The 25,020-nt window shown below is 42.3% G+C and overlaps 1 protein-coding gene across 2 annotated transcripts in view; it reads right to left on the reverse strand.

The window, feature by feature from the left end:
* Positions 1-25,020, reverse strand: part of sema3h (sema domain, immunoglobulin domain (Ig), short basic domain, secreted, (semaphorin) 3H) — a 164,993-nt gene that overhangs the window by 102,573 nt on the left and 37,400 nt on the right. For both annotated transcript variants that reach the window (XM_043708548.2, XM_043708547.2), the window contains exon 2: positions 3,373-3,527. In XM_043708548.2, the coding sequence (XP_043564483.1) occupies positions 3,373-3,527 (155 nt within the window). The remainder of the gene's footprint in view (positions 1-3,372; positions 3,528-25,020) is intronic.

Genomic DNA, 25,020 nt, shown 5'->3' on the forward strand with positions numbered 1-25,020 from the left:
TTCTACTTGCCTTTTTGATTAATTTCTATAGCTGTTCAAAACATTTTACTGAGCTAAATACACAGCCTGCCAAGTCTCTTTAAACCCTTCCAGTTTGTATCTTTATAGTTTTTTTAAAAAGTGTCTCTGCTTTGCCTCTTGGGTGCAAGTAGATCTCACATTTGCCTGCACAGCAATCTTTATGTCTCAGTATTTCTGTTGATCAGAGAAGGATCACAATCCCATAACATACAAAGTGTGCTCCATTGTTAGGATAGGGGTCGGGATCAAATGCAAATGTTTCCTTATTGTTTTGCTTTTTCAAGGCACATTTTTCAACAACAACTTACTAATAGGAACCATTAACCTCATCTTCTGATACAGAGCTTTAATATCAGACTCAACTGAATTGGAAATGACCTTTCCCAGTGGAAGTCAATGGGTCTATAATTGGCTGCAATTACATTTAATGGGCTCCAGGAATCAAGTCCTGACAGTGTAGGATGTACATTCAGACACAGTCCCAGGAGCCACACTTCAAACAGCTCTGTTTGCATGCAGTTGCTTTGCCTGTGTACACATGTTAGATGAAATATACCCTGTTATCAATTTATTGTATCAATTCACTGTCATCATCGGTTGTCCTCACTCATCACATAACCAAAAGTGCCCCAAAGGAATTAGTTGGTCCAATTTGGCTCATTCTTACCATGAAACCTGAACTTAGCTTGACCTAATAAAGTCATTCTTTCCAGTACAATGTGGGCGTTAACATTTCACCCAATAATTCTCGATCATTGTAAGCAAATGCTTGAAAACTGTAACAGAGAGCTGGTGCAGTAGGGTAAAACTCTGCCTAGTCAACCATCTAAATATTTATCTAACTGCTACATTGCTAGCTATATATCCGTTTGCTTTGTTTGCAATTGATACCAAGTGGAGAGGGTCAGATGACCGTACTGGAACACCAGGGAGGCAGGGCATCCCTGCCATCACTGAATACTGAAATAAAGTTATATGCTACCAATTGATTGGCACCGTTTAACCAGATACCAGCAGGCTATTGTATATTTACTGGCTGGCAGGAACTATATACAACCAATGATTGCCCATATATCGACACATTTTATTCATTTGTGGGAAGTGGGCATCGCTGATTGACCAGCATTTATTGCCCGTCCCTACTTGCCCTTGCGAAGGTGATGGTGAACAGCCTTCTTGAACCACTGCAGTCATCTACTGTGGGTCAATTCACAATGCCACTAGGGAGAGAATTCCAGGATTTTGACCCAGGATATGCGCCCTACCTTACTTGCTAAATTGACATTCAGAAAGTGATGTTTCCACCCACAGATTTTGAAAGCAGAAAAGTACATTACGAGGGTCCAATTGGGCAGGGAGAATTGCACATCAGTTACTGAATTTGCCTCATTTTTCACCAGTAATTTAAAATCGAGGCAAAATGGCGGGATGTGTTATGGAATTCCAATCCTCCCTAGCTTTCTTTTTTAAAAACTCATTGCATTACTCAAAACAGTGAATTGTTTAGAATCATAGAAGAGAATCCCTACAGTGCAGATAGAGGCCATTCAGCCCATCAAGTCTGCATGAGCCTCCAAAGTAGCATCTCCATCTCCCCCCACCAACCATGGCTAATCCGCCTAGCTTGCACATCCCAGGACACTATGGGCAATTTAACCTAGCCAATTAATCTAACCTGCACATCTTTGCACTGTGGGAGGAGACCCATGCAGACACAGGGAGAATGCACAAACTCCACACAGACACAGTCACCAAAGGCTGGAATTGAACCTGGATCTTGCTAATGTAATAGTGCTAACCACCGTGTGGCCCCCGTTTCTGTTAGATAAAATTTAGATTCTTTTAAGGACCCACAAATCATCCAAATCAGGATCAATTCTGATTAGGCTTTCGGAGTCAGTGTCAGTCTCTAAAGTAAAATTGCCTTTTGACTACAGCTTAATAGGCAAGGCTCCGGTCATAGAAATGTCCTTACAGATATACATTGGAAAATATTTTCGCCTACATAGTATCTCTTGCCCCACTCTCCCCAGCACAAATTTTCTATCTGTCTGTCCTGAAGTCTGACTATTTGCTCCTTGCCTATTGCACACCATCCCCAGTCCAACAGGCCAAGGCACCTGATCTACTCCTAAGCCTATGCATCCGCTGGCTTCCATAGAGCCAGTAGCAGCCAGCATGTGTAAAACTGAATGGATCAGAAACACCATGATAAATGACTGGCGACTGTGGTCTATGGGGCCTATTGTCTAATCAATCAAGCTCAACTATGAGCAACTTGACACACTGGTGCCATGATCCTCTATGTGCCTTTTTCCAGACTAGCAATAACTTGATTAAAATAAACAGGTTAATAAGTCTGAAAATAGCACACAGTTTGCAGTGTCCATCAATGAGCTTGTCCATCAAAAGAAATGTAACCTCAATGAACATCTGAACTTCAATAACAGCTCCATTCCATACATTTAAGTCACTTGTTCAGCCATCACAAGTTGGCACTTTTTTTTTAAAAATGCAGGATTCCAAAGAACACGCTTCTGTTTTCTGTGGCATTCACAGGCTCCATATAATTAACTATCAAAAACAAACACTTGCACTGACAAGCAATAACCATCTCGCAATGATGTGTTCTTAACCCCACAAGTGTCAAAGGCTGATTCAATTGGCTCTATTTCCTGCACAGTGATTAGCCGGCTCAATGACTGATACATATGAATAGGCTGGACTCTCACTCACTCACTACTTGCTCAGGGATTGTAGCAAGTGGTGACAGTTTTCATTAAACGTCTGTTTTTTTTTGTGGTAAAACAAAATTAGAATCATTTTCAATGAATGGCAATTCTGGGGAGGCCTGTCATTTAAAGTGTCCTTTACCAGTCACGAGTCAATCGTTATTAGAATAATATTCACACCTTTCGGCCTTCCTGAAAGTCCATATGAGTATGCAGGGTACATTCAGGACTCTGGTGTTGCCAGTATAGAGACACAATCAAAGGAACCCCTGATCTCTAATTTATGTTCTTTTCAAACATGGCTCCTAAATTGGAAGCAAAACAGCACCAAACTAATTCTACATAGGTGCTAGGAGTCCTCTAACACTTGATGCATTTGCTATGATTGCTCTCTTTGATGGTCTTATCACTTACATTGCTCCTGTAATTTATTAATTCATTAACCATATTCCAATCTCTCTCTGCACCTCCCACTTCACTAAATTTAAATCTTTAGTCGCTGCCCACTCTGTGTGTCTGTTCATTCCTGTCTGTATTTTGGTGCAGCCAACCACACAACACTATTCATATCTACACAATCTTCAAGGCCAGAGGCAGCTGGAATTGCACCCATTTTTACCTTCCTCACTCCACTCGAAATGTCATCCAGATTACAGGTCAGGAGGTAGTCCTTCGCAGCAGCATAGAGTCTTCGGTTATCTTCATCAAGGACTATGGAATGCAAGTTGGAAGCTCTGAAGGTGAGTGGGATGATCCGTTTGTTTAGCATCAACTCTAAAGAGAAAAAAACGTAATGATTAAAAACAGCATTAACTTCGTGTATACAATGAGGACTGGCACCACTGGAATTCAATTCAAATTGGACTTAAAGGATGGAAATCTCTTCCACAGCTGATCGTAAAGATCCCAGGTGAAACAACTTTGTGGTAAACGAGCTCCTAGTAGGGTCCTCTTGTAGTGCAGTGGCAGTGTCCTTAGCCCTACACTTTGGGGCCCGGGTCAAAGTCGCACTTGCTCCAGAGGTGTGTAATAACATCTCTTAACAGGTTGATCAGAAAAATAGGTTAAATAAAAATAAAAGTCCTATTAGGGCCCTCTTACAACACAATCATAGTGTCACTATCCCTGAACCGAGACACCCAGGTTCAAGTCCCACTGCATAACAACTCTGAAAGGCTGATTGGAAAATATCAATAAGTTGCTTGGCAAGATGGCCATACCACAAAACTGTCCAAATTTTGATGTAAATTGAAAATGTAATTAGATTCACTTAACTACTGGCTGTGGAAAATGAAGAAAGCTGTACAGGTAGAGGTGATGTGTATAAGATTGAAGCAAAGCCATATTGTTCAGGCAGAGCACAGGGGGCTTTACTTACTGAAGAACTCTGAGCCTATTCCACTCTTCCACACAAGTGAGGAATGCTTAAACTAATTATAATGTGATTACAGAATCATTCCAAGGTGTCCATATTCAGTACTTCATATTTTTGTTAGATTGCTTATTATGTTGTTGAAATATCTGATAGATTTGTTGCCACCATCCTGTTTCACGGTAAGGATCTACAGAGCCTGCTTGAAGGGCCTATACCCAAAATGCTGACGTTTCTGCTCCTCAGATGCTGCCTGACCTGCTCTACTTTTGCAGCGCTACACTTTTCGACTCTGATCTCCAGCATGTGCAGTTCTCACTTTCTCCTGCTTGATCTTATACACTTAATAGTAAGGTCCTGGGGAGCGTTGCTGAACAAAGAGACCTTGGAGTGCAGGTTCAGAGCTCCTTGAAAGTGGAGTCGCAGGTAGATAAGATAGTGAAGGTGGTATTTGGTATGCTTTCTTTTATTGGTCAGAGTATTGAGTACAGGAGTTGGGAGGTCATGTTGCGGCTGTACAGGACATTGGTTAGGCCACTGTTGGAATATTGCACGCAATCCTGGTCTCCTTCCTATTGGAAAGATGTTGTGAAACTTGAAAGGGTTCAGAAAAGGTTTACAAGGATGTTGCCAAAGTTGGAGGATTTGAGCTATAGGGAGAGGTTGAGTAGGCTAGGGCTGTTTTCCCTGGAGCATCGGAGGCTGAGGGGTGGCCTTATAGAGGTTTATAAAATCATGAGAAGAATGGATAGAATAAATAGACAAAGTCTTTTCCCTGGGGTATGGGAGCCCAGAACGATAGGGCATTGGTTTTGGGTGAGATATAAAAGAGACCTAACGGACAACTTTTTCACACAGAGGGTGGTACGTGTGTGGAATGAGCTGCTAGAGGAAGTGGAGGCGGCTAATACAATTGTAACATTTAAAAGACATCTGGATAGGTATATGAATAGGAAGGGTTTGGAGGGATATGGGCCAAGTGCTGGCAGGTGGGACTAGATTGGGTTGGGATATCTGGTCGGCATGGACAGGTTGGAATAAAGGGACTGTTTCCATGCTGTACATCTCTATGACTCTATGATCCAGTATGGTAGAGGGAAACCATGTGGTATTCCAAATGGGAAGAGGCTCTTGTTTCATTTCATTAATACCAAGTTTGATGCAGGGATGAGCATCACTATGTTATCAGAGTGTTGGAGAAACACCATTTACAGCCTACAGCAGTTCAATGATGTGGTCCAAGAGGTTTAGAACTCAAGTCTAAGTTTTCTTTTACCAGCCACTCTGCAATAGAAGAAGTGTAAGATAGAGGACTTATACATACTTCATAATCAAGACTCCTCACTCTTGAGAGCATGAATGCAAAGTCAAGTTTGCTAATGTCAAACTGCCACTGGTCAAATAACAGCTAGATGTGGAAGTATGAAGGAACAACCTAAAAGATGATTGGTAGAATATTTCATAGAGTTCCTTAGACTCATGAACGAACCTAAACAGAAGCTAATAATGGCATCAGAAATTTGGTTCAAATTATTAACATGATGGAAACCTGTGATTATACTGGATTGGCAGAAATGCTATTTGCCTCCAATTTCTTCAGAATCTAGAGTTCTGAAGGACAGCTATATTGGATTCCAAACATTAACTCTGTTTCTCTCTCTCCAGATGCTGCCAGACCTGCTGAGTTGCTCCAGCAATTTCTGTTTCTATTTCTGGTTCATTCTGCATCGTATACTTCTGAAGTATGAGCAGCAATAAGTAAAAGAATAAATCGGAATCGCATTTGGTTTTAATTACAACCAACTTAAACCCACTAAGGATTCAGTGATTCCTTCTGGAGTGCTGATTTAGTTAGACCTCTTTATGCTAACTGGCATGTCACAAACAACTGATATTAATAACCAACACATAGGAATGTGGCTTAAGTATAGATGTTAGAAAACTGATTTGGTTGTACAGAGTCGTGTGAAAGAAGAAAACCTGATATTGCCAGAAAACAATTTGTTTCAAACTAAAACTTTTCATCTATCATCCAGTTCTATTGTAATTAGCAGAGTAATAATAGCCAATAGACAGACAAATGGGAGCATAATGTTGGATGTGGGGCTATTTCTGCACATATCCCAAACAATGGCCAATTCACTTGACAAATGTGGTCATTCAGGAAAGCATCAATCACCATGGAGTTAATAAGTTCTTTTGATCTTTACAACAATTGAGGAAAAGCTTTCTAAAAAATCAGCAGGCGGGCTGATTTTAGGAGAGTTGCAAGGATTAATACTGCCTCAAGAGCTAGAGAAATTGTCCATGTAGATTAAATAAAGAGCCTGCTAGTTTAGGCCAGTGTATGTATAACATTGCATGAATGTTAGTTATACTGATGATGGGAAGCTACCAAGATACCAAGATAAATTGGGAAGTTTTTCTGGGGTCCTGCTCAAGCAACCTCACTAAAAAAGATTATCCCTCATTATCACATTGCTGTCTGAGTCTACTAGTGTACAAATTGCCTTCTGCAAATCCTACATTACATGAATAACTACACTTCCAAAGTTCTGTGGTTGTAATTCACTTTGAGAATCCTGAGATTGTGAAAGGCTATGTAAATGCACATTCTTTCTCTGCGCTCTGTGGAATAAAGCTGTTAATGGAATTAAACAGCAGGTCTCCTCAGCTATTGATTCAGCTTTTAACAAATTAAAGTGGTGCATTTGTGGTCTGACCTGGATCCCAGGGAGCTCCCTCATTACCGAACCCATTCTCAGCACTTTACTGTGGGCAGACAAAGGCTAGAGGGAGCATATTTCTGTTAAAAATCTAGCAATGTGACACTGAAGGGAATAACACTCACCACTGACCTGAAAGACGCCTGGAGCAGACACACATTTGTACCAGCTTTATTGATCTTAATTGACTGATCATGTTTTGAACTTGCATCCAACTCTGATTTTTGGCTTTTGGCTTTGTAATTTTATTTTCCTTCCATGGGGGTAGAATTCTTGTAGCAACCTTGGAGGGATTGCACACTATGCAGATTACAGCATTACATGTGGCTGACAGGATAAAGAGCGTAATAGAATGCAAATGGACGGGGAAAGAAATGAAAAGGGTGACATATGTAGTGACTGTCATTGCGTCGTGTGGCTTCTTTGGTACTCAAGTCAACATCTGGCCTCACTGTAATTAGAGGATCCTATTCTCTGCACCCTGGAACCTTCTTCTCATCCTGTCTCCCCTTTTTATTTACCTCTCTCTGCTTTTCGCCTCCTTTATCCTGACTTAGTTCGTAGCCCGTTAATCGCTGCCTCTGCACAAGTTACCCCCAGTGCAGCCAGTAGCTGAATTAGCTTGGTAACCAGACCTCCATTACACAACCAAGCTCTTGGCTCATGTTGAAGGAAGGCTGGAACAACTGATGGTGCTAAAAGGGGTGTCTCTAATTGCTTTTTTTTTAAAAAATGGTGGCATCATTATTTGACTAATTTTCTGGTTAGTTAAAAAGAACTGATCTGAATTGGTCTAAACACAGCTGCTGAGGATACATAAAAGGAAACAGGAGTGTTTCTCTTGTTAACACATGGGAAAGAATGGAAGTTTTGCTTTAGATAAATTGTAAGCATCAACTGCTCTATACCTTGGCAGAAGTGGGTACTGCAGATGCTGGAGATCAGAGTCAAGATTAAAGTGCTGCTGGAAAAGCACAGCAGGTCAGGCAGCAGCCGAGGAGCAGGAAAATCGACGTTTTGGGCAAAAGCCCTTCATCAGGGAGGACTTTTGCCTGAAACGTTGATTTTCCTGCCCCTCGGATGCCTGACCTGCTGTGCTTTTCCAGCACCACTCTAATCACTGCTCTATGCCTTTGCCCAGGTTCATTCACTATTTTGCAAAAGATTATTTGCAACGCAAAACTTCACTCGTCACAGAATGAAAAGTAAAACTGCTAAACAGAAAATCTCTGCAATGGAAAGAGAAAATATTAAAAACACACAGCAAGTCATTTAGCACCAGTGAAGAGAAAAACACAAGTTCCGCTATTTTCAGCAACTAGCCATCATCTGAATCGAAGACTTGAGGTGCTTTGGTAAAGTTTGGAAACAATTGCAGATAAAGGAGCCAAGGAACTCAGAGACAATGTGCACGGGTGAGGACAGAATCACAAATAACCAACAGATACATCAACCATAGGCAGAAGTTGGATTAAAGGATCTGAAAGCTTAGAAAATAATTAATAAAGAACAAAGTAGTGTGAAAATGATGGAGACAGTCCAAAGAAAGTTCAAGTAGTTGACCCCAGATATGGAAGGATTCTTATGAAGGAAGCTCAAGTACGTTAGACCTACACTCATTGGAGTTTAGAAGAATGAGGAGTGACCTTAGTGAAAGACTTTTTAGGAAGAATCTTAGGGTGGATGCAGGTGATTATTTCTCTTGTGTGATAGTTTAGGACCAAAACACATGATCCCAGAGCAAGGGGACTCCTATTTTATGCTGAGATGAGGAAGAACCTTTATCTGTCAGAAATATGCATCTCGCTGAATTGAGTTCTTTTCAATTCAGATTCAAAAATCATGCGTTTAACTCAGGCAAGTTGAGCAGAACATGGTAGACAAGGGCTGGTCTGTTTTTAACCTGGCAACTGGAACATCAGACAGGGGCAAGAGGGGGGGCTGGGGGGGGTAACAAGAGGTCAGGTTTACAAGCTTACTTGTCGCAAAAAGGATTGTGCTAAATTTGTCCCATCAAAAAAAAATCATTTATTTATGGGATGCAGTAACTCAGCTTGAACAACAAAATATCCCAAGGTCACTCAATTAGTCAGTGTGGCTTAAGTGGATGGAGCACCTGCCTTTGCTCAGTTTTCTGATTATTCTCCCATGCTTTCGGAGGCTCAATCTGTCAATCATCTTGCCCAAACACAGTTCGTCGAAAAAGCCATGCATTGTAGTCACAAAGAAAGCTACAAGAACCAGATCCTTCACATGTTCTTCCTGACCAAGTATTTATTTTTGATGCAGTTACAGGGCTTGAAGACTATTTATTTAGAATGCAACTACCCTAATTGCTAATTACGAACCTGCAAAGTGCTGGGGTCCAGTGTTACTGCATTCCTGACTGGAAGCATTCTCTGCAGGAAGTGGCACAACATTACCGTGGACCCCACAGGCTGGGCTGTACTCCTGTGAAGGCCCAGCAGCAGGTAATGGGTCTTTTCATCAACTTGACTAATCATTAAAGCTGTGACATTCAGCCTTTTCCTCGCCCCTCCTAGAAATCAGCCACCCAAACGTTTGAAAAGATAATTGAAGGAAATTTAACCAGAATCTAGGCTGCCTAAAAAGAGAACCATTGAGGGGACAATTTAAGTTAACCTGTCAGTCAGCAAATGGATGAGATTGAGTACAAAGCTGGTTTTACATCTGGCCTGATGTTACTTTCCATTAAAGTAATTTAACCCAAGGCTGTGGGATTCTTGTCTGATGGGTTTGGTTAAATTCAGCCGCTTCATTGCAGGAAATGTGTTCTGCTCGAGTACAACAACAAAAACAATATATGAATGATTCAAAAGATACAGAAAAATGTATCAAATTCAGAACGCAGCATGCAATAAACCGATAGAATATGACAGCTCATTGAGTTATCAAAAGATCCCCTCAATCTACAAAGCCTGGTATGAAAATCTAATCTTCAAGGACTGGTCACAAATGTTGACTCAACCCTTGAAAATGGAAAACAATCATTTAAAGGCTTGGTTTTTAATGACAACACTGCCAGATATGTTTGTTCAGAACTGAACAAGATATAAGATGCAACGGAGTTTTATCACATTGAAATGCTTCACTTGAATGCAATACCATAGAGATATGAATTCTATAATTGCTGTCCTTCTGTCTCAATTCTTGATGCGTTATACATCATACCTAAATCAGGCCAATGTGATAGGTATCTTGAGACTTACCCCACAGTGCTGTGCATGAAAGGTTAGAGGTACAATTTTAAGGCGCATTTCAGCAATTTCATCCCTTTTCAAAAAATTTGAGCAATTACGTCCTCATGGGGATGTGCCTATGGTTCTAGATTATTTTTGGCCCATGTACTGGAGCTATGTCCAATTAATATCTTATGGTCTTATGGTAATATCCTTCCGTCTGGAATATTTCAGACAGAGGAGGATTAATGAAAATGGCTGGCAGCTGAGATGGCACAAGATATTGGGTGGTTACGTCACCACCAGTGGGAAATTCATCTCAATATCACAGAGGTTGAGTGTATGCTGCCGCTCCTATTTATCAAGGAAACTATTGCAGCAAACCTGATGGTACAAGGTCTGAGAACATTTGACAAACCGCACTCAGTGCCCCAGTCTCAATGCGCCATGTGGGCAGTCACCACACGCATGAGAAAATCAGGCCACGGTGATACTAATCTGAATGAGTCAATTGGTTGCCACCAGCCATAACTGTCAGCCTCGGCAATGGAGGCAGTGTTCAGATCAGTGAATAAGAGCCTCCCCTTTTACTGCAACCACTGTTCAGCATGGACGGGCACATCCTCTGATAGTAGCAGCCAGCTGTGGCATGAAACTTGGCTCTGCCTTGTCAATGGGGATTCTGCACTAGCAACCCATAGCCATTGTGTATTGGAAAGGCTCTGAGCACCATAATCTTCACAATCAACTGAAGAACCACCTTGATTTTAGCAAACCTTAAAAGATCCACGTGTTAGGCTATTCAATGTGCTCCCATCTATTCCATCAGACATTTGCTTGTACCTTGGACTTTTCATTCATTCATTTTATCCTATCCCTTCTTAGCTATGTGATTTCAACCTTAGCAAATATTGAGCAACTGCATCATAGCCTGTTGAGAAAAGGCTAAGAGAATTTTATGTCCATTTGTGTGAGAAACCTATTCCATCCCATTAAACTTTGTTCATGTAACATCTCTCCTACATTGAGCCAATAAGGTGACCTTGAAAAATTGGGTTCAAACAGCACAATCCCATTGTCTGCAAATCACAAACACCCATTTGCACCTAAATTATGGCAACAGCAACAAAAAAAAAGCTTATGACTCTTTAATAAACAATAAATCTCCGGTTCAATGTTTTTAAGTCCAATTTGGGTGAACATAAACTCGTTCATATGCTGTACTTAGACATTGATCCAGCACTTAAACCAATTACATCAAAGTGTATTGGACAGACTGGGAATTACAAGTAATGGCTTTTGCAACAAACTTTCACCCAACATGAATAGATTTGTGAATATGCCTTGAAGCAGACAAGGGTAAGGGTGCAATTACATGCATGTCCAGAGGGAAAAGGATCGAGGATTTTGGCAGGACAGCTTGAATAGATTGATCTATTGAAAATTTCAGTCTTCAAATTTTACAGTGCAGTATGGAACCAATCAGCCCACTGTGTTTTTCTAGCTCTTTGAAAAATTATCCAATTTCGGTCTGTGGCTTGCTCTTTCCACATAACTCAACAACAATTTTATTTTCCAAGTATATTCATCCATCCAAATTATTTTTCCCCATGTTATTAATAAACTGGCTCCCACTGTCCTTTCAGTTCATATGTTCAACATCTAACCCACAGCCTTAAATAAATCCCTCTCCTTTACCCAGTTTGGAAAATTTTTGGCCAATTGCTTTAACCCATGTTTGGGTTTTCCATGTTCTGAAAAGGGGTGTTGGTGCTGGGGGTTGGTTTAATAGCAAAGAAATACAGCCAATGAACAGCAATTGCACTGAGACCAGTGGCTGAGAAAATGAAAAACTAATGAGAATGCAACTGAGGCAAAATATTGAAAATATTAAAACATCTTTAGAAACGTATTCTACAAAAGAGAAACCATAGTCATTTACAGACTGACACCCAAGAGTAGTCTCTGTGAAAAAGAATATGAATTGCCTTAACTTAATACCAACTTCCAACCACCATATCAGGAAAGAGCAAATTAACTTGGTTCCTATAGTATTTTGTACAATCTTAATGTCTCAACATGGTTCACAGCTGATCCAGTACTCACCATTGTTACCCATGTTAACATGCCAATTAATTCATGTTCAGCAAGCTCCCATATTAATTAAGCAAAATCCAACTAACTGGCTGCTTACTGATCCTAAAAAGAGTTCATGTTCTATGGGATGGATTCTGCTTGAGCTTGGATTGTTTTAATTGGGAGGTGGATTCCTTCCAACTAACTAGGCAGATGCTGCGCAGTAGTGCTGTGAGCTTTGCCAGAGCTCGCTGGTTCATCTCTGAGGTGGCATGGTGGCTAGCACTGCTGCCTCACAGTGCCAGAGACCCAGGTTCAATTCTAGCCTCAGGCGACTGTCTGTGTGGTGTGGAGTTTGCACATTCTCCTTGTATTTTCATGTGTTTCCTCCAGGAGCTCCAGTTTCCTCCCACAGTCTAAAGATGTGCAGGTTAGGTGAATTGGCCATGCTAAATTGCCATAGTATTCAGGGATGTGTAGGTTTGGTGCATTAGTCAGGAGAAATGTAAAATAATAGGGTAGGGAAATGGACCTAGGTGGGATACTCTTCAGAGGGTTGGTGTGAACGTGTTGGGCCAATAGCCTGTTTCCACACTGGAGGGATTCTATGATTCTAGAAGGGTAGCTAATTACAATATGAGCTGGTGTGAGCCAAGGCAGCTATCACTAATCTGTGCTTTGCAGTGGGAAGGGGCACTGGACCTTCTTTGGATTTCACCCACCTCACATATATATTATCAATACTATATTGCTTAATGTGCTAATACATTGGCGTCCGAACTGTATAAGATGCATTCATTGATTATAAATGTCTTTGTATTTAGTTTTTAGAAGAACTTTATGTAATGTGACTTCATCCAATCTCTGACCTTTCACATTACTTTTAATTCTTTTCTTTAAATTTGTCCTTTACTCTCTTTTCCTAATTTTTTTCAGAAGTCATTAGATTTCTGTAATTCTTAGAGAGCTGCCTTTCCTCATGTTATTATTTACAAGTTTTATCTATAATCGTAGTTATTCCTTCTGCTAGCACCTTGGTCTGAATCCAGCTTAGATTCAGACAATCCCAAAGAAAGAACTCCGCAGGTCCCAGGATGGTGATGTGTCCCAGGAATTGGATCCTATCCTTCCGATGCCATGCCTTCAGACTCATGTTGACATTTCAAATCAGTTTTCATGTGGTTCAGGTAATGATCTTGCTTTTCAGATTAGCTCCCAATTCCCAACACAGGAGCCTACTTTGATTTTCTAAATTAATTCTGGCATGAAACAGAATAACCAGGTTCTACAACTTGCATCCCTTTCTCAACCTTAGGAGCACTTTTGAGACAATGTACATTTAAAGCAGAATCACTTAAGCAAATCCCACACAGTAAGAGCTCACAAATAGCATTGTGACAATAGTCTGAATTGGTTTCAATTATGGGGAGTAAGAGATAAATAGTAATTCATATATAGGGAGAACCATCTGCCTTACTTCAAATTGGACCAAGGAATCTTTCATTTCCACCTCAGAAGGCAACCAGGGCTTAAATTAATGTCTGAGGCAAAAAACAGCAACTGCAACTATACAATGCTCTCTCAGTTGCACACTGGAATGCTAGCCTTGATTATGAGTTTGAGTGGGACTCCAATCCCCAATCTCAAAAGAGGTCCAAACACTTATCACTGAACTACATCAGACACAACCTAATAATGGGTAAATACTCTTAATCTGGACTCCTGCTAAACTTCTTTACAACTATTAACATACCATTTAATCTCTCTGACCTTTAACTTTTCCTTTTTGTTCTACCTGACACGGTCTTAACTGTCAACAGCATAAAACCCATCATACTCCTCCCACTCTTCAGTTCTAAAGAAGAGTCTTCGACTCATTTTGTTAGTTCACAGATGCTGCCTTCCAGACCGGTCACTTGGTTTCTATTTCACATTTCCAGAATCTGTAGTTTTTTTCTTTTTGTTTCTTTGGAGAAATACCTATCACAGATGCACAAAAGAACATACTTTAGTCAGGATGTGGTTTATAGGAAGTTTATCTCATTATTTCCCTGAATAATCAGGGTGCTTTGAACAATCTGAGTTATATCAGATACTAAGGTTTATCAGGGAGCGTTTTGGTGAATCACGGCTATATTTCAGAAGCTTTTGAAAAAAAACAGAACAAATAGGATCCTCTTAAAGAAAAAAGAGCTGTCAGCTAAAGATTATCAATGTCAGGCTAATGCCAAGTTATAGGACCACATCAAGTGGGCTGAATAAATACTATCTGATTGCAATAGAAATGAGTCCATCAAAATCAGATTCAGAGGCACCAGTGAGTTCACAAAGCAAATTGCTCTCAAAACAAAGATTTCACAGAACAGATGAAAGATAGCTCTATAAATCTCAACAGGAAATATCTACTCCAGTGACCAGTATTGCTCTCGCAGAGGTTACACCCAGAATGAGGAGAATATGGTATCTGCTGTCACAGGGAACACCTTAGGAGAATTTTCTGCAGGGGTTTCAGGGAAAGTTCAATAGATACACAAGGGTGAAATAAATGGACAAAGGTAGGAGGTGGCTCATGTGAGTTACATGCCATGTTCCACTTGGCCAAATGGTCTCTTTCTGTGCTAGCAGCTGAAATAACTCCAGAGAGTCCGGTATCCCGTCACCAAGTCCAAGTCCCTCTTTATTGACACACGCATAATATTTGACACCGGTCCATCTTCCTCAGAGCCAGCTCTCAGAATGAAGAGCATCTCTACCATTCCACTTTTTTTTAAGATTTCACATTTTTATTATTTCATTTTACACATGAAATGTATACAAACTGGCAAAAAAAAAATTGTGATATTCACTTCACAGACTGGAACGGGATGAAAGTGTTACACATATACAAGCACGATAATATCTTTACAGAATAGATAAAATTTACATATCAACCCTGAAAAGCATCATGACCCTCCCCCCTCCCAATCCCTATTGCAAATAGGCCACAATATACTTTCTTCGAGAGGAACTCTGTCATTTAAACAAGAGGCAGCAACTTCAGGAATTAAAACTCTATAATTCTACGTTTCTACAAAAAAGAATGCATTAAAAGCTTAGTCGATAATCCGAGTAATTCGAGGGCAAGTCACGCAAAATGCCATTGATCTACCGTCTAAAATAATCTGTACATGTGATTAGATAGAACTGGCTTACTTCCAACTACAAAAATTTGGTCAAATAAAAATTGAATAAAAGTTTCCTGTACAGACACTATTTACAGACCCCAAAGTTTCAATTGAAATACACGAAGGGGGTGGGGGGAGCGGGAGACGAGAAGGGAAGAGGAAACGCGAAATGTATAGGTGAACACACTGCTTTTGAACTTCACAGTTTTATAATTATTTATCACAATAAAACACAAACAGGGTTTTAACAAAACACTGTTTATATCTGTCAGCCGAGGCTCCCAGATTGGACCAGATTAAGAGTCCCAATCAGGAAACTTGTATTCTATAAGGTCCACCCGGCTGACATCATTCCAATCACTATAGCAACCCTATGCAAAAATGATATCATTCTTTTCTAAATCAGCGAGGCCAATTGAACGAGTAGGCAAACTATACAAACTTCTGGAAGTCCACCAAAAAAACAAGATCCATCAATTTCCGACATCCCAGTAATTTTACAACGCAACAATAATGCAGTTATTAATATACCAAATGAATCTCTATCAATTAGTCCACAATGGACTCAGACAGAGTAAGGAAATCACCAGTTGTCAAGATCTTGAGGCACTATAAATCAAAGTTATCTGTTCCATGCAGACTGTTTAGGTTATGTGTCAAACTACTCTTATGCTCTCTCCCAAAATGCTGTTATCTGGGAGAAATCCAAGTTGAATGAATTAGCTAGCTGTTTACATCATCTCTGTTAGGAGCTGTTTCAGCGGAATGGAAATCCCAGCTTTCCAATGAAACATGGATCCCAATCCCAGAGTTCTAGATGGCAATTAGACTGCAACCTGAATCCTGAACTGGCGACACCAATGGGGAATTAAACTGACTCCTGGCTGCCTAACTGGGTAACTCTCAGTCCAACAGCCTTTTTAATCCTCAACTATAAGATTCCCAGAATCAATAAATTATGATAGGAGAAAGTGAGGACTGCAGATGCTGGAGACCAGAGTTGAAAAGTGTGGTGCTGGAAAAACACAGCAGGCCAGGCAGCATCCGAGGAGCAGCAGAATCGACGTTTTGGGTATAAGCCCTTCTTCAAAAATGAGGCTGGTGTGCTATGCGGGCTGAGATAAAAAAGGTAGGGGGGAGGGAATCCTCCCCCAAATTCCCTCCCCTCTACCTTTTATCTCAGCCCGCTTGGCACACCAACCTCATTCCTGAGGAAGGGCTTATGCCCGAAACATCAATTTTCCTGCTCCTCGGATGCTGCCTGACCTGCTGTGCTTTTCCAGCACCACTCTAATCTAGACTCTGATCTTCAGCATCTGCAGTCCTCACTTTTGCCTATGTAGTGTAGAGGCCCAATACAAGAGAGAGATGGGTTGTTATTGCTGATTGGAAAAAAAAGATGTAAAAATGGGTGGGAATTAAGCTTCAAAAAGTAGAGAATGGGTCCTTTCTACTGAGACCAAAATTTAACAAGACAAGGTCAATATTGCAGCGGGGGGAGTGGAATAGAATGGAGAACAGACACCATGCCATGAGATGATGCACAGGAAGGGAAAATTTCCATTTCCTGTTCCACTTGAGCTGCCTCCCACCTCTTTACATCTCACCCCCCGCTCAACGTATCTTTCCATTTATTTAACCCTCATGTATCTATTGAGCTTCCTCTTAAGTGTAGCCAGTTTCTGAAATTGTGGGACCCCAGCACTGAGACTCAAGGCTGTAAAAAGTGCCTACACCAGAAATGAAATACTGTTCCTGGAGATTGTGAGACTGTGTTTTTTCTTTAAAACATGGTTTTATTGTCCTGATGATTTTTCTCATTGATTGATTCAATACAGTAGCATCAATCACAATTAGTCAGGCACTCTGATGCAGTTCTTCTTGGTTTTGCTAACTCCCTTCCCACCACCATTGCCTCACAGGGACCAGTAAAAGTCTGCCCATGATTGATGCAGGTTTGATTTACATTTCACTCCCTTGAAACGCAGACCAATCCAACCTGATTGTGATCAAAGGTGAGTGATGTCAGTGCTGAAGAATGAAAGTTTCCACACAATCTCTGCTCTACACGCTCCAGGGTCAAATACGGAAAGCTCGCTCGACGTTGCATCAACATTCAAACCACACTGTCTATAACATCTACTTAATAACTTCCTGTACCAGCCTCCTCCGAGTGCCCTGTGGGTCAGCACCAGCTTGTGCTCAAATTAATGTTGTTGGGTTGTGCATTCAAGCTTGGAATACTTTGCAGCGATGACCCTTACTGCTGGAGAACAGAGCAGACTCTCTTCCCATCAGCTGAACTGTGAATCAAACCCTCCACTTACGTCAAGCTCTGGCTACTAAACTGGGCAAGGCAGCAGATCTTTCGTCAAGCCAAACTTGCCAGTTCACACATGGCACTGACATGGCAAGATGTAAATGTGATTCTGGATTAGTGGTGCTGGAAGAGCACAGCAGTTAAGGCAGCATCCGAGGAACAGTAAAATCGACATTTCGGGCAAAAGCCCTTCATCAGGGATACAGGCAGAGAGCCTGAAGGGTGGAAAGATAAGTGAAAGGAGGGTGGGGGTGGGGAGAAAGTAGCATAGAGTAAAATAGGAAGTGGGGGAGGGGATGAAGGTGATAGGTCAGGAGGGGGTGAGGGTGGAGTGGATAGGTGGAAAAGAAGATAGGCAGGTAGGACAAGTCAAGGAGACAGTGCTGAGCTGGAAGTTTGGAACTAGGGAGAGGTGGGGGAAGGGGAAGTGAGGAAACTGGTGAAGTCCACATTGATGCCCTGGGGTTGAAGTGTTCCGAGGTGGAAGATGAGGTGTTCTTCCTCCAGGCGTCGGGTGGTGAGGGAGCGGTGGTGAAGGAGGCCCAGGACCTCCATGTCCTCGGCAGAGTGGGAGGGGGAGTTGAAATGTTGGGCCACAGGGCGGTGTGGTTGATTGGTGTGGGTGTCCCGGAGATGTTCCCTAAAGCGCTCTGCTAGGAGGCGTCCAGTCTCCCCAATGTAGAGGAGACCGCATCGGGAGCAACGGATACAAGAAATGATATTAGTGGATGTGCAGGTAAAACTTTGATAGATGTGATGGACGGACAGTTTTATCTGCACATCCACCAATATCATTTATTGTATCCGTTGCTCCCGATGGGGTCTCCTCTACACTGGGGAGACTGGATGCCTCCTAGCAGAGCGCTTTAGAGAACATCTCCGGGCCACCCGCACCAATCAACCACAACCCCCTGTGGCCCAACATTTCAACTCCCCCTCCCACTCTGCCGAGGACATGGAGGTCCTGGGCCTCCTTCACCGCCGCTCCCTCACCACCAGACGCCAGGAGGAAGAACGCCTCATCTTCCGCCTCGGAACACTTCAGCCCCAGGGCATCAATGTGGACTTCACCAGTTTCCTCATTTCCCCTTCCCCCACCTCACCCCAGTTCCAAACTTCCAGTTCAGCACTGTCCCCATGACTTGTCCTAACTGCCGATTTTCTTTTCCACCTATCCACTCCACCCTCCTCCCTGACCTATCACCTTCATCCCCTCCTCCACTTACCTATTGTACTCTATGCTACTTTCTCCCCACCCCCACCCTCCTCTCACTTATCTCTCCACCCTTCAGGTTCTCTGCCTGAATCCCTGATGAAGGGCTTTTGCCCGAAACGTCGATTTTACTGCTCCTCGGATGCTGCCTTGAACTGCTGTGCTCTTCTAGCACCACTAATCCAGGACCTGGTTTCCAGCATCTGCAATCATTGTTTTTACCAAGATGTAAATGTGAAACTAGAGATGGAAGGTTAGGTACAGTTCAGGCTCCTGACCTGTCCACTCCCTTTCAGCGAGCCAGCCGTATCGTTCTTATTATTTCTTAATTTCACCTTTACTTCTTTCTGCAGCTCAAGGTGCAACAGTTTGAGATCCTCAGTGGTTTCAAGGGTCCCGTGGCCCTTGGTGGTTAGAGAAGGCCTCAGTCTTCAGAAGTGGCCAGTTTGTGAAACCAAGAGGCCATGGAATGAACAAAACTGATATTCATCTTAACTTGTCCTTTTTTTCAAAAAGATATGATTCACATAATTAAGTGACACTGCTTTTGTGGTGCCTTATACACCTTTTGCTGTATTTTCACAAATACAAGTAACAATAAATTTCTATCTGTCTATCAATAGCTGAATGGCACTTTGCTCAACATTATGTCTGGTCCCAATTACAGGAAGTGAGAAATGTTTTGTGAAGTCAGTCGCAATCCACTATAATCTCTAAACAATTATAACATAGTTCACAACCTCTCCTGCTCATTACAGCCTCAAACCTCCAACACAAAATTACCAGTTTGTGCAAATAAAAATGCACTGAGGAATGTAGGAAATCCAGCATTAATCCTTCCTGCTCACTTACACCATGTTTTCGTAGCGAGTTATTTACTGGCTAACTCCCCAGTGAATGAGTACATGAACCATGGGGTGAGAAACCCAGGTGCCCCAGGTTTGATCCCAGGTTTCTGCATTGAGTTAGCTGGGGGACTGCTATAAAGTGGCCCTCTGCTCTTCTGGAGCTCAAGCCAGGGAACAGATGAAGCAGACATTCTGCTCCTGATTTCTGCTTACTGTCCCAGGTTTGGAAAGGGGCTGCAAGGTACAAACGGGAGGAAGCTCGAGCAAATATGTTTCTTGTAGTCAGATACCTACCACATCTCATAACCTAGGCTTGCTCAGAAATAATAGTGGCTCAGATATGTGGGGCAGTAGTGAAGGTTGTCGACAGGAGTGAAACTAAATTCCAGTAGTAACTACAGCTGCAAGAGTGGGGGGGGGGGGGGAAGAGAGAGAGGGACACAGACAAACGCCAATACTTTATGAAACGGTAATGTTGACATAAGATCTGATACAGAAGCATGGACATTTCGACCTTACGAAACCAGTTTTCTTAGACATCCAGACTCCTTTTGTTGTACATTTTAGAACACTGGGTTGACATTAAGGTGTCACAGCTTTATCTCTACAAGGTTTAAAACAAGCTTCCCCAAAGTAGGTGGATGTGACATTGGTGGTTGCAGAATACCAACTGGGGTCCAACTTGGCTGAAAGTTTGGAACCCTGACCTCTGACCCAGCAACGGCTACTGTGGAAGTCTGATCAGGTTCCAATAGCTGTGCACCCCCTCTCTCAGCCTCCTGAACCCACTCTCTGTCCTTGCTGAAGGTTCACAACCATTGTCAAACCGTGAAATGGGTTCACAGAGGAAAAAGGTTTAGGAAAGTATCTCCGTGATCACAAAATACCTGCACACATACTTACAGCTTAGCCTCCATTAGCTTTGGTGTTGCCTGTTTGTTCGAATGTGAGTTCACACCCAGAGTTAACCAATCAATCAAGTGAGCAGAGATCAGTTACTAATCAGACTCATAATCAAGCACAGAAATATTAATCAGTTGAACGCAATACCTCTCCCTGTTGATTCACCTGGGCTATGCTCTAGTTGCCTCGACTTAGAGTCATACAGTGCAGAAGTAGAGCATTTGGTCCAAATCACCTGCCCCGACCAGACATCCCAATCTGACCTAGTCCCATTTGCCAACATTTGGCCCATATCCTTCTAAACCTTTCTATTCATATACCCATCCAGATGTGTTTAAATGTTGTAATTGTACCCACCTTCACCACTTCCTCCTGCAGCTCATCCCTTACATGCACCACCCTCTGTGCGAAAAAGTTACCCCTTCAGGTCCTTTTTAGATCTTTCCTCTCTCACTTTAAATCTATGCCTTCCAGTTTTGGACTCGCCCATCTTGGGAAAATGATCTTGGCTATTTACCATATTCATGCCCCTCACGATTTTATAAACCTCTGCAATGTCACCCCTCAACCGCCAATGATGCAGGGAAAACAGCCCCAGCCTACCCCTATAGCTCAAACCCTCCAACCCTGGCAACATCCTTGTAAATCTTTTCCGAACCCTTTCAGGTTTCGCAACATCCTTCCTATAGAAGGGCAACCAGAATTGTATGGCGTATTCCAAAAGAGGCCTCTCCAATGTCCTGTATAGCCGCAACATGACATCCAAACTCCTATATTCAATGCACCGACCAATGAAAGCAAGTGTGCCAAACGCCGCCTTCATCACCCTCTCCATCACTTTCAAGGAATTATGCATCTGCACCCCCAGGTCTCTGTCTAGCAACATTCCTCAGGGCTCTACCATTAATTGCACAATTCCTACGCTGGTTTGCCTTACCAAATGCAGCACCTCACATTTATGCAAATTAAACTCCATCTGTCACTCCTTGGCCCATTGGCCCATTTTACTCTGAGTTAATCATCTTCACTGTCCACAATACACCTATTTTGGTGTCATCTGCAAACTTACTAACCATACCTCCTATATTCACATCCAAATCATTTATATAAATGATGAACAACAGTGGACCCGGCACCAATCCTTGCGGCACACTGCTGATCACAGACCTCCAGTCCGAAAACAACCCTCTACCACCACGGTCTGTCTACCTTCAAGCCAATTTTGTATCTAATTGGCTAGTTCCCCCTAGATCCGATATGATCTAACCTTACTGGTGTGAGGCATGAGGGGCATGAATATGGTAAATAGCCCAGTGTACCATGTGGGACCTTGTTGAATGCTTTGCTGAAGTCCATATAGACAACATCTACCAATCTGCCTTCATCAATCTTTGTCACATCTTCAAAATACTCAATTAGTTAATAAGACATCATTTCCCCTGCACAAAGCCACATTAACTATCCCAAATCAATCCTTGCCACTGCAAATGCACATAAGTCCTGGCCTCAGAATCTCCTCCAACAACTTACCCACCACTAGCGTAAGGCTCACCTGTCTACAGATCCCTGACTTTTTCCTTACATCTTTTCTTAAATAATGGATTCAACCTCCAGTCCTCCAGCACCTCACCAGTGGCTGTCGATGCCATAAATATCTCAGCAAGGGGCCATCAATCTCTTCCCTAGCCTCCCATAACTAGGGTGGGGGATTTCAAGACTAGGAGGCATCTTCCTAAGGTGAGAGGAGAAATATTTTTAAAACTCACGAGGGCAACTTTTTTTTTAAAAACAGAGTGGTTTCAGTGTGGAATGAACTTCCAGAGGAAGTGGTGGGTGTGGGATAAAAAGATATTTAGATAAGTACACAAATAAGAAATGTTTGGAGGGAAATGGACTAAGTGCAGGCAGGTGGGACTAGTTTAGTTTGGGATCCTCTTTCATGAAGGGCTTATGCCCGAGACATCGATTCTCCTGCTCCTCCGATGCTGCCTGACTCCTCTTCTGTATTGTGGACTCTGGTCACTGTACCACATTTTACCAAGTCTCTTGACCTGATGACTCAAGCTATGTTGTTACAATATCACTCATAACACAACCATTTGCCATCTGCAGCACTCTAAATGCATGTCAGAAACAGTATTGAAGACTCTAAGCCTTGGTGGGGTCCTTCAGAATCCCATTATGAGGGACAGTAGAAAAGGAAGAAATAAAAGTTAGCCAAGACCACAACAGAGCTCTTGACATTCCCATATGGAATCCATTTGAAAAGAGCTGATGGAAAAACTTCGTCCGACACTTCCCAGAAAGCAGGAAATGGCTCCCTGAGTTTTAACACTCACAATCCCGTTTTATCTTGGAAACCCTTCCCCGAGATTGGAAGCAAACGCCTACCCAATCTATTCTCATCATGTAAATTGATGGCTGCAAAACCAAAGGGAAGAAAAGGAAGTTTTCAGTCTTTAATTGAGCAATTTGGGGGAAGATTAAATATAGAACAACTGTTACTCATAATACACAGGATGCTCTGAAGCGAAGTGGTGGACTGTGGCTAGGAGTTTTAGGTTTCCCTTTCTGCCACCCAAAAAGTACCAAATACATCGCCCCTGATTCTGGATGATCCACAACTATATAGTGCACGAATGAGCATTAAGTGTCTGGTTCACCCTACAACTACAGCAACTGGCCTCCAAAGTTCTCCAAGCCCATCCATGCCAGAAGCAGGCACTCCTGAGTTTAAAACCCAGGAGTCCAGTACCAGGTAAATCTGAGGGTCTAAGGACCAGAATGGAAGGGTTGGGGGAAGGCAGTTGGTGGAGAAGATATTGGTAGAGATAGAGCGAGCAGGAGCCATGTGTGGGGCTGGGCAAAGTGTGTGGTGATGTCAAAAGGTGACACCTCCTCCCACGTTCCAACTGATGCACAAACAGGACTCACTTTCCGTCATTTCCCCCAAATTCAAGTAACACATGGAATGGCTGCCACAACGAAAGCCACAGCAGAAGTAGAGGTCACCGTGACTATGGTAAGCCAGGTACTTTGCTATTCCAACAAGCATCTGCTGTCCCTGAATCCCTCTCGCCAGCCTGAAAATTGACTCCAGAGATTCAATAATTGGCCACTTACAAGCCTCAATTCGGGACAGGGCATAGTGCCAGCCCAGACATCATTGAGTGGCACAGTGGCTCAGTGGTTTGCACTGTTGTCTCACTGCATCAGGGACCAGGGTTCGATTCCATCCTTGGGTGATTGTCTGTGTGGAGTTTGTACATTGCCCCTGTGTATGTGTGGATTTCCTCCCACAGTCCAAGGATGTGCAGGTTAGGTAGATTGGACATGCTAAATTGCCCATAGTGATAGGTGCATTAGTCAGAGGGAAGTGGGTGTGGGTGGGTTACTCTTTGGAGGGTCAGTGTGGACTGGTTGGGTCGAATGGCCTGTTTCTACACTGTAAGGAATCTAATCTAATCTGCCTCATTGTGTCCAGGGACGTATAGGTTGATGGATTAGCCTTTGTTACTGGGATAGGGTGGGGGAGATATTGAGTCTGGGAAGTTGAAAAAACATCAGTGGGGACTTGTTGGGCTGAATGGCCTGTTTCCATACTGCAGGGATTCCATAAAAAAAAACTTCATAAAGATGGAGATCAGGTTGCTCAGGATCCCCCTGGGAAGGTCATGACAAATTTTATAGAGGCTCCTCCCATGCCTGTGGAAACCCACTGGATAGGGAATGTTAAAATTTGGGCCCAAAGATCAGAACACAGACTCGTAGCGAGCTGAAGAAACTTGCTTGCTACATTGCGAGTTAATGGTCTTCAAGGTCAACACCCTCCCATCAGTACACTTTCTGCTAACTGACATGTTTGCTTGATGGGACTCCACTTCTTAAATTAAAAATTCAAATGTTGGACTTGCCAGTGATACGTTCTCTCAAAACCAAAAAGGTGTCAAATTCAGATGATAACGTTTTAAAAGGTATAATGGTCCCATCACTTTATGCTTTGCTTGTTTAACATGTTGGTACATGTATAAACAGCCTGATTTAACATTTTCAGGCTGTCTCCAATAATTGGTTCAGACAGTCTGACTTTGCCCTTCACCAAGTCTGTTTTAATCTAGTACAGAGATTGGGTGCGGCCAAAGAAACCCCATAAACAAGAGAACAGATGTAATTATTTGTAGAACATGGAATATTGTTGTACTGCCAGAACATGTGGAATTCAGTAAATGACTACTTCAGGCCAGTGAATAATCAGACCATTTCCCTCCACCTCTCTGGACTCCAATCTTTCTCAAAACGTTTTTGACTCTATTTTGAATTCTCTACCTCATCCTCTTACGTTGTCTCTATTTTTTGCTTGGTTTTCTTACATTCAGTTCAGAACGTACACAATCCACCTCTCTCTGGTCTGCATTTTTCATTTTCTTTCAAACTTCTCTCAAGCT

Source organism: Chiloscyllium plagiosum, unplaced genomic scaffold, assembly GCF_037043375.1.
Source record: "Chiloscyllium plagiosum isolate Xiang-an unplaced genomic scaffold, Cpla_swu_hap1 HiC_scaffold_14, whole genome shotgun sequence".
NCBI classification, from domain to species: Eukaryota; Metazoa; Chordata; class Chondrichthyes; order Orectolobiformes; family Hemiscylliidae; genus Chiloscyllium; species Chiloscyllium plagiosum.